Genomic DNA, 12133 nt, shown 5'->3' with positions numbered 1-12133 from the left:
TTAGAAAGCCTTATAGGCTGAGAGTTCTAATTGAAGGTTCCAGCAAGAAGTTCCAATCCAATCCGTGGACTTCAACACTTTGTGTCCCGAAGAGATCACCGCCTATAAAGTCCTCAGCCTCAACAGTGAAAATCCTCAGATCTCTCATCCCTCGTTTAAGCCCCGTTATTTGTGGCACGGTGGCACAGTGGCTAGCACTACTCCCTCACATCGCCGAGGACCACGGGTCACTGTCTATGTGAAGTTTGCATATTCTCCCTGAGTCTGCGTGGTTCTCACCCCGCCAGACGCAAAGATTTGTAGGGTAGGTAGATTGGCCAGGCTAAATTGCCCTTAATTGGAAAAAAAGAATCAGGTACTCTTAAGTATTTGGGAAAAAAATGTTGATTCTTCCCTAGAACCCACTGTGTGTCTGGGTGGTGGGAGGGAATAATTAGTTTAACAGACCATTGTTCTATTATTACCATTGTATGTTTATCACTTCCCTTGTCATAAATAAACAGTTTTTAAAAATGTTTTACTGACAAATCTGGTGCCTGTAAGTCATTGGAGCAGACAAGGGTCAAAAATCTCAGGACAGTATCCAAATTATTGGTTTTGTTGGGAATCCGGGCCTGTGGGGCTGTAATTGGCCATGCACTTGATCGAGATCTGAGTGTTACACTGCAGTTTGGATGGGGAAGTTAGTTCAGGGCCTTTCATCATCCCAGAGTCTCTCTGGATTTTAGTGACCATTATGAAATGCTGATGGTGGATTGTGTTTGTAGACATGCTCCTAATGTTTTGTTTATTCTAACAGGAGCGTGTCTTCCATGGGACCCAATCTCAGACTCACCTGTCAAGGTGAGTCAATCCTTCAGTCACTTCCTGAATGTTACATAGAACACAGAACATTACAGCACAGTAGGTTATAATGACAGAGGGTGTTATGAGTTAAGCATGGATACATTATTGCCTCTTTCTCCTTCTGTTCTCTGCACAAGGGTGGCGCCAACCACAGCACCTTGATGCCCATCATGGGCAGGACATAGAGGCAGGTCCTGAAACAACACCAGCCAGAATAATGATTGAACACCATGGTGTTAGCACCAATCTGATCCACATTGCCTGTCCACACTGGGAGGCACAGCATTGTAGTATTCACACTTAATCCAGAGTGAGAATTACTAACTAGTAATCCAGAGACCTAGGGAAATGCTCTTGGGGACCTGGGTTCAAATCCCACCACGGCAGATGTTAGAATTTGCATTTAATAAAAGTCTGGAGTTAAAAGTCCATGGCCATGAAACCATTGTCAATTGTCGTAAAATCCATCTGCACCACTAATATCCTTTAGGGAAGAAAATCTGTCGTCCTTACCTGGTCTGGTCTCCATGTGACATTTGACCCACAGCAATGTGCTCTTAAATGGGCAATGAATGCTGGCCCAGTCAGCAACATAGAACATAGAACATTACAGCGCAGTACGGGCCCTTCGGCCCTCGATGTTGCGCCGACCTGTGAAACCATCTGAAGCCTATCTGACCTACACTATTCCATTTTCATCCATATGTCTATCCAGTGACCACTTAAATGCCCTTAAAGTTGGCGAGTCTACTACTGTTGCAGGCAGGGCGTTCCGCACCCCTACTACTCTCTGAGTAAAGAAACTGCCTCTGACATCTGTCCTATATCTACCACCCCTCAATTTGAAGCTATGTCCCCTCGTGTTGGTCATCACCATCCGAGGAAAGAGACTCTCACTGTCTACCCTATCTAACCCTCTGACTATCTTATATGTCTCTATTAAGTCACCTCTCAGCCTTCTCCTCTCTAACGAAAACAACCTCAAGTCCCTGAGCCTTTCCTCGTAAGACCTTCCCTCCATACCAAGCAACATCCTAGTAAATCTCCTCTGAACCCTTTTCAAAGCTTCCACATCCTTCCTATAATGTGGTGACCAGAACTGCACGCAGTACTCCAGGAGCGGCCGCACCAGAGTTATGTACAGCTGCAGAATGACCTTGTGGCTCCGAAACTCAATCCCCCTACTGATAAAGGCTAGCACACCATATGCCTTCTTAACAGCCCTAGTAACCTGGGTGGCAACTTTCAGGGATTTAAGTACCTGGATGCCGAGATCTCTCTGTTCATCTACACTACCAAGAATCTTGCCATTAGCCCAGTACTCTGCATTCCTGTTACTCCTTCCAAAGTGAACCACCTCACACTTTTCCGCATTAAACTCCATCTGCCACCTCTCAGCCCAGCTCTGCAGCTCAAAAAACTCAATAAGGTTTGTGAGGCATGACCTACCCTTCACAAAACCGTGTTGAGTATCGCTATCCCATGCACAAATTTTTTTTTAAATTCTGAATTACAGGCATACTATAGTCTGGATGGTGATGGTAGAGGCTCCAATATTCCTTCCACGGCCAGCCAGGAATCTGGTGCTCAACCTGTTTGGCAGCGTTATCAACACATCTTCCCGGGTTATCAAATCCTAGAGCTCAGAACTTCTGTCTCAGTGTCTGACCACCTTAAGATCTCCTCTACAATATTGGTTAAGGGTCAGAAAGTAAAGAGTGGTGGTGAACGGCGGTGTTTTTAGACTGGGAGGAAGTACACAGTGGGGTTCTGTAGGGTCAGTACTGGAACCTCTGCTCTTTCAGACAATGTTTTACTGACCTTGGGTTTTCAGGGCTACATTTCCCTCTTTGCAATGGCATAAAACTTGTAAATGAAATGAGGACAGGAACAGAGTTCAGGAGGACAGAGTCAGACTGGTGAAGTGGGCAGACATAGGAGATAAAGATTAGAATGTAAAATACATTGTGGAAGGAACAATGAAGAAAGGCAATCTGAAGTAAATATTACAATTTTAAAGAGGATACAGGAACTGAGAGACCAAAGGCTGTATGTACACACATATTCCAAGGTAGCAGGGCAAGGTGAGAATGCTGTTAAAAATGCACATGGGATAGTTTTGGTTTATTAACAGAGGAATAAAGAACAAAACCAGGAATAGTGAAGTGAGATGAATTGACTCGGGGATTGATGCTGCAAAAACTTATTCAACTGAACACATCAAACGATTCACATATATTTGAATTTGTTTGTTTCAGACATTTCCTTAATCAAACCGTCTAAATAGAAATTCAAACAATGTTTGTATGGCGGTCTCTCTGCTCTGATTAGATGTATGGCTGTTTTCTGACACCAGATTGGTTATTATGTCATTGAATCTGGACATACTCTGAGGTTAAACTGGCCAAAACATTCTTCAGGTTTATGGTCATGATGTTATTACTGATGTTTACTCTCCCTTTCTGCACCAGGTTCGTAAACAGAGAACACTCGGAGAAGACGAGGAAGGGTCTGCCTTTGGAGATCTCATGAACACAACCCATAATGCAGGTGGGGGCAGAATGGGATACAGCACTGAGTACAACAATGGGTATAACACTGTCTATATTACTGAGAGCAGAATGGGATACAGCACTGAGTACAACAATGGGTATAACACTGTCTATATTACTGAGAGCAGAATGGGATCGAGCACTGAGTACAACAATGGGTATAACACTGTCTATATTACTGAGAGCAGAATGGGATCGAGCACTGAGTACAACAATGGGTATAACGCTGTCTATATTACTGAGAGCAGAATGGGATACAGCACTGAGTACAACAATGGGTATAACACTGTCTATATTACTGAGAGCAGAATGGGATACAGCACTGAGTACAACAATGGGTATAACACTGTCTATATTACTGAGAGCAGAATGGGATCGAGCACTGAGTACAACAATGGGTATAACACTGACTATATTACTGAGAGCAGAATGGGATCGAGCACTGAGTACAACAATGGGTATAACACTGTCTATATTACTGAGAGCAGAATGGGATACAGCACTGAGTACAACAATGGGTATAACACTGTCTATATTACTGAGAGCAGAATGGGATCCAGCACTGAGTACAATGGGTATAACACTGTCTATATTACTGAGAGCACAATGGGGTATAGCACTGAGTACAACAATGGGTATAACACTGTCTATATTACTGAGAGCAGAATGGGAACGAGCACTGAGTACAACAATGGGTATAACACTGTCTATATTACTGAGAGCAGAATGGGGTACAGCACTGAGTACAACAATGGGTATAACACTGTCTATATTACTGAGAGCAGAATGGGATCGAGCACTGAGTACAACAATGGGTATAACACTGTCTATATTACTGAGAGCAGAATGGGAGACAGCACTGAGTACAACAATGGGTATAACACTGTCTATATTACTGAGAGCAGAATGGGATCGAGCACTGAGTACAACAATGGGTATAACACTGTCTATATTACTGAGAGCAGAATGGGATCGAGCACTGAGTACAACAATGGGTATAACACTGTCTATATTACTGAGAGCAGAATGGGATCCAGCACTGAGTACAACAATGGGTATAACACTGTCTATATTACTGAGAGCAGAATGGGAGACAGCACTGAGTACAACAATGGGTATAACACTGTCTATATTACTGAGAGCAGAATGGGATACAGCACTGAGTACAACAATGGGTATAACACTGCCTATATTACTGAGAGCAGAATGGGATAGAGCACTGAGTACAACAATGGGTATAACGCTGTCTATATTACTGAGAGCAGAATGGGATACAGCACTGAGTACAACAATGGGTATAACACTGTCTATATTACTGAGAGCAGAATGGGATACAGCACTGAGTACAACAATGGGTATAACACTGTCTATATTACTGAGAGCAGAATGGGAGACAGCACTGAGTACAACAATGGGTATAACACTGTCTATATTACTGAGAGCAGAATGGGATCGAGCCCTGAGTACAACAATGGGTATAACACTGTCTATATTACTGAGAGCAGAATGGGAGACAGCACTGAGTACAACAATGGGTATAACACTGTCTATATTACTGAGAGCAGAATGGGATCCAGCACTGAGTACAATGGGTATAACACTGTCTATATTACTGAGAGCACAATGGGGTATAGCACTGAGTACAACAATGGGTATAACACTGTCTATATTACTGAGAGCAGAATGGGAACGAGCACTGAGTACAACAATGGGTATAACACTGTCTATATTACTGAGAGCAGAATGGGGTACAGCACTGAGTACAACAATGGGTATAACACTGTCTATATTACTGAGAGCAGAATGGGATCGAGCACTGAGTACAACAATGGGTATAACACTGTCTATATTACTGAGAGCAGAATGGGAGACAGCACTGAGTACAACAATGGGTATAACACTGTCTATATTACTGAGAGCAGAATGGGATCGAGCACTGAGTACAACAATGGGTATAACACTGTCTATATTACTGAGAGCAGAATGGGATCGAGCACTGAGTACAACAATGGGTATAACACTGTCTATATTACTGAGAGCAGAATGGGATCCAGCACTGAGTACAACAATGGGTATAACACTGTCTATATTACTGAGAGCAGAATGGGAGACAGCACTGAGTACAACAATGGGTATAACACTGTCTATATTACTGAGAGCAGAATGGGATACAGCACTGAGTACAACAATGGGTATAACACTGCCTATATTACTGAGAGCAGAATGGGATAGAGCACTGAGTACAACAATGGGTATAACGCTGTCTATATTACTGAGAGCAGAATGGGATACAGCACTGAGTACAACAATGGGTATAACACTGTCTATATTACTGAGAGCAGAATGGGATACAGCACTGAGTACAACAATGGGTATAACACTGTCTATATTACTGAGAGCAGAATGGGAGACAGCACTGAGTACAACAATGGGTATAACACTGTCTATATTACTGAGAGCAGAATGGGATCGAGCCCTGAGTACAACAATGGGTATAACACTGTCTATATTACTGAGAGCAGAATGGGAGACAGCACTGAGTACAACAATGGGTATAACACTGTCTATATTACTGAGAGCAGAATGGGATCGAGCACTGAGTACAACAATGGGTATAACACTGTCTATATTACTGAGAGCAGAATGGGATACAGCACTGAGTACAACAATGGGTATAACACTGTCTATATTACTGAGAGCAGAATGGGAGACAGCACTGAGTACAACAATGGGTATAACACTGTCTATATTACTGAGAGCAGAATGGGATCGAGCACTGAGTACAACAATGGGTATAACACTGTCTATATTACTGAGAGCAGAATGGGATCGAGCACTGAGTACAACAATGGGTATAACACTGTCTATATTACTGAGAGCAGAATGGGATCGAGCACTGAGTACAACAATGGGTATAACACTGTCTATATTACTGAGAGCAGAATGGGAGACAGCACTGAGTACAACAATGGGTATAACACTGTCTATATTACTGAGAGCAGAATGGGATCGAGCACTGAGTACAACAATAGGTATAACACTGTCTATATTACTGAGAGCAGAATGGGATACAGCATTGAGTACAATGGGTATAACACTGTCTATATTACTGAGAGCAGAATGGGATACAGCATTGAGTACAATGGGTATAACACTGTCTATATTACTGACAGCAGAATGGGAGACAGCACTGAGTACAACAATGGGTATAACACTGTCTATATTACTGAGAGCAGAATGGGATACAGCACTGAGTACAACAATGGGTATAACACTGTCTATATTACTGAGAGCAGAATGGGATACAGCACTGAGTACAACAATGGGTATAACGCTGTCTACATTACTGAGAGCAGAATGGGATATAGCACTGAGTACAACAATGGGTATAACACTGTCTATATTACTGAGAGCAGAATGGGATACAGCACTGAGTACAACAATGGGTATAACACTGTTTATATTACTGAGAGCAGAATGGGATCGAGCACTGAGTACAATGGGTATAACACTGTCTATATTACTGAGAGCAGAATGGGGTATAGCACTGAGTACAACAATGGGTATAACACTGTCTATATTACTGAGAGCAGAATGGGATATAGCACTGAGTACAACAATGGGTATAACACTGTCTATATTACTGAGAGCAGAATGGGATACAGCACTGAGTACAACAATGGGTATAACGCTGTCTATATTACTGACAGCAGAATGGGATCGAGCACTGAGTACAATGGGTATAACACTGTATATATTACTGACAGCAGAATGAGAGACAGCACTGAGTACAACAATGGGTATAACACTGTCTATATTACTGAGAGCAGAATGGGATACAGCACTGAGTACAACAATGGGTATAACACTGTCTATATTACTGAGAGCAGAATGGGGTACAGCACTGAGTACAACAATGGGTATAACACTGTCTATATTACTGAGAGCAGAATGGGGTATAGCACTGAGTACAACAATGGGTATAACACTGTCTATATTACTGAGAGCAGAATGGGGTATAGCACTGAGTACAACAATGGGTATAACACTGTCTATATTACTGAGAGCAGAATGGGGTATAGCACTGAGTACAACAATGGGTATAACACTGTCTATATTACTGAGAGCAGAATGGGATACAGCACTGAGTACAACAATGGGTATAACACTGTCTATATTACTGAGAGCAGAATGGGATCGAGCACTGAGTACAACAATGGGTATAACGCTGTCTATATTACTGACAGCAGAATGGGATACAGCACTGAGTACAACAATGGGTATAACACTGTCTATATTACTGAGAGCAGAATGGGATCGAGCACTGAGTACAATGGGTATAACACTGTCTATATTACTGACAGCAGAATGAGAGACAGCACTGAGTACAACAATGGGTATAACACTGTCTATATTACTGAGATCAGAATGAGAGACAGCACTGAGTACAACAATGGGTATAACACTGTCTATATTACTGACAGCAGAATGAGAGACAGCACTGAGTACAACAATGGGTATAACACTGTCTATATTACTGAGAGCAGAATGAGAGACAGCACTGAGTACAACAATGGGTATAACACTGTCTATATTACTGAGAGCAGAATGGGGTATAGCACTGAGTACAACAATGGGTATAACACTGTCTATATTACTGAGAGCAGAATGAGAGACAGCACTGAGTACAACAATGGGTATAACACTGTCTATATTACTGAGAGCAGAATGAGAGACAGCACTGAGTACAACAATGGGTATAACACTGTCTATATTACTGAGAGCAGAATAGGATACAGCACTGAGTACAACAATGGGTATAACACTGTCTATATTACTGAGAGCAGAATGGGATCGAGCACTGAGTACAACAATGGGTATAACACTGTCTATATTACTGAGAGCAGAATGGGATAGAGCACTGAGTACAACAATGGGTATAACACTGTCTATATTACTGAGAGCAGAATGGGATACAGCACTGAGTACAACAATGGGTATAACACTGTCTATATTACTGAGAGCAGAATGGGATACAGCACTGAGTACAACAATGGGTATAACACTGTCTATATTACTGAGAGCAGAATAGGATACAGCACTGAGTACAATAATGGGTATAACACTGTCTATATTACTGAGAGCAGAATGGGATAGAGCACTGAGTACAACAATGGGTATAACACTGTCTATATTACTGAGAGCAGAATGGGATACAGCACTGAGTACAACAATGGGTATAACACTGTCTATATTACTGAGAGCAGAATGGGAGACAGCACTGAGTACAACAATGGGTATAACACTGTCTATATTACTGAGAGCAGAATGGGATCGAGCACTGAGTACAACAATGGGTATAACACTGTCTATATTACTGAGAGCAGAATGGGATCGAGCACTGAGTACAACAATGGGTATAACACTGTCTATATTACTGAGAGCAGAATGGGAGACAGCACTGAGTACAACAATGGGTATAACACTGTCTATATTACTGAGAGCAGAATGGGATCGAGCACTGAGTACAACAATGGGTATAACACTGTCTATATTACTGAGAGCAGAATGGGATACAGCATTGAGTACAATGGGTATAACACTGTCTATATTACTGAGAGCAGAATGGGATACAGCATTGAGTACAATGGGTATAACACTGTCTATATTACTGACAGCAGAATGGGAGACAGCACTGAGTAGAACAATGGGTATAACGCTGTCTATATTACTGAGAGCAGAATGGGATACAGCACTGAGTACAACAATGGGTATAACACTGTCTATATTACTGAGAGCAGAATGGGATCGAGCACTGAGTACAATAGGTAAAACACTGTCTATATTACTGAGAGCAGAATGGGATCGAGCACTGAGTACAACAATGGGTATAACACTGTCTATATTACTGAGAGCAGAATGGGATCGAGCACTGAGTACAATAGGTATAACACTGTCTATATTACTGAGAGCAGAATGGGATACAGCACTGAGTACAACAATGGGTATAACACTGTCTATATTACTGAGAGCAGAATGGGATAGAGCACTGAGTACAACAATGGGTATAACACTGTCTATATTACTGAGAGCAGAATGGGATACAGCACTGAGTACAACAATGGGTATAACGCTGTCTATATTACTGAGAGCAGAATGGGATATAGCACTGAGTACAACAATGGTTATAACACTGTCTATATTACTGAGAGCAGAATGGGATACAGCACTGAGTACAACAATGGGTATAACACTGTCTATATTACTGAGAGCAGAATGGGATAGAGCTCTGAGTACAACAATGGGTATAACACTGTCTATATTACTGAGAGCAGAATGGGATACAGCACTGAGTACAACAATGGGTATAACACTGTCTATATTACTGAGAGCAGAATGGGATACAGCACTGAGTACAACAATGGGTATAACGCTGTCTATATTACTGACAGCAGAATGGGATCGAGCACTGAGTACAATGGGTATAACACTGTCTATATTACTGACAGCAGAATGAGAGACAGCACTGAGTACAACAATGGGTATAACACTGTCTATATTACTGAGAGCAGAATGGGATACAGCACTGAGTACAACAATGGGTATAACACTGTCTATATTACTGAGAGCAGAATGGGGTACAGCACTGAGTACAACAATGGGTATAACACTGTCTATATTACTGAGAGCAGAATGGGGTATAGCACTGAGTACAACAATGGGTATAACACTGTCTATATTACTGAGAGCAGAATGGGGTATAGCACTGAGTACAACAATGGGTATAACACTGTCTATATTACTGAGAGCAGAATGGGATCGAGCACTGAGTACAACAATGGGTATAACGCTGTCTATATTACTGACAGCAGAATGGGATACAGCACTGAGTACAACAATGGGTATAACACTGTCTATATTACTGAGAGCAGAATGGGATCGAGCACTGAGTACAATGGGTATAACACTGTCTATATTACTGACAGCAGAATGAGAGACAGCACTGAGTACAACAATGGGTATAACACTGTCTATATTACTGACAGCAGAATGAGAGACAGCACTGAGTACAACAATGGTTATAACACTGTCTATATTACTGAGAGCAGAATGGGATACAGCACTGAGTACAACAATGGGTATAACACTGTCTATATTACTGAGAGCAGAATGGGATAGAGCTCTGAGTACAACAATGGGTATAACACTGTCTATATTACTGAGAGCAGAATGGGATACAGCACTGAGTACAACAATGGGTATAACACTGTCTATATTACTGAGAGCAGAATGGGATACAGCACTGAGTACAACAATGGGTATAACGCTGTCTATATTACTGACAGCAGAATGGGATCGAGCACTGAGTACAATGGGTATAACACTGTCTATATTACTGACAGCAGAATGAGAGACAGCACTGAGTACAACAATGGGTATAACACTGTCTATATTACTGAGAGCAGAATGGGATACAGCACTGAGTACAACAATGGGTATAACACTGTCTATATTACTGAGAGCAGAATGGGGTACAGCACTGAGTACAACAATGGGTATAACACTGTCTATATTACTGAGAGCAGAATGGGGTATAGCACTGAGTACAACAATGGGTATAACACTGTCTATATTACTGAGAGCAGAATGGGGTATAGCACTGAGTACAACAATGGGTATAACACTGTCTATATTACTGAGAGCAGAATGGGATCGAGCACTGAGTACAACAATGGGTATAACGCTGTCTATATTACTGACAGCAGAATGGGATACAGCACTGAGTACAACAATGGGTATAACACTGTCTATATTACTGAGAGCAGAATGGGATCGAGCACTGAGTACAATGGGTATAACACTGTCTATATTACTGACAGCAGAATGAGAGACAGCACTGAGTACAACAATGGGTATAACACTGTCTATATTACTGACAGCAGAATGAGAGACAGCACTGAGTACAACAATGGGTATAACACTGTCTATATTACTGACAGCAGAATGAGAGACAGCACTGAGTACAACAATGGGTATAACACTGTCTATATTACTGAGAGCAGAATGAGAGACAGCACTGAGTACAACAATGGGTATAACACTGTCTATATTACTGAGAGCAGAATGGGGTATAGCACTGAGTACAACAATGGGTATAACACTGTCTATATTACTGAGAGCAGAATGAGAGACAGCACTGAGTACAACAATGGGTATAACACTGTCTATATTACTGAGAGCAGAATGAGAGACAGCACTGAGTACAACAATGGGTATAACACTGTCTATATTACTGAGAGCAGAATAGGATACAGCACTGAGTACAACAATGGGTATAACACTGTCTATATTACTGAGAGCAGAATGGGATCGAGCACTGAGTACAACAATGGGTATAACACTGTCTATATTACTGAGAGCAGAATGGGATAGAGCACTGAGTACAACAATGGGTATAACACTGTCTATATTACTGAGAGCAGAATGGGATACAGCACTGAGTACAACAATGGGTATAACACTGTCTATATTACTGAGAGCAGAATGGGAGACAGCACTGAGTACAACAATGGGTATAACACTGTCTATATTACTGAGAGCAGAATAGGATACAGCACTGAGTACAACAATGGGTATAACACTGTCTATATTACTGAGAGCAGAATGGGATAGAGCACTGAGTACAACAATGGGTATAACACTGTCTATATTACTGAGAGCAGAATGGGATACAG

General features: G+C 41.7%; 1 protein-coding gene across 1 annotated transcript in view; it reads left to right on the top strand.

Moving 5' to 3' along the window:
* Nucleotides 1-12133, top strand: part of LOC119955791 (alpha-1-microglobulin/bikunin precursor) — a 145637-nt gene that overhangs the window by 88269 nt on the left and 45235 nt on the right. The window contains exons 6-7 of the mRNA XM_038782371.1: nt 800-843; nt 3318-3396. Of these exons, the coding sequence (XP_038638299.1) occupies nt 800-843; nt 3318-3396 (123 nt within the window). The remainder of the gene's footprint in view (nt 1-799; nt 844-3317; nt 3397-12133) is intronic.

This window comes from Scyliorhinus canicula, chromosome 21 (assembly GCF_902713615.1).
Source record: "Scyliorhinus canicula chromosome 21, sScyCan1.1, whole genome shotgun sequence".
NCBI classification, from domain to species: Eukaryota; Metazoa; Chordata; class Chondrichthyes; order Carcharhiniformes; family Scyliorhinidae; genus Scyliorhinus; species Scyliorhinus canicula.
The sequence above is the reverse complement of the archived record's forward strand: the minus strand, read 5'-3'. Positions and strand labels throughout refer to the sequence as shown.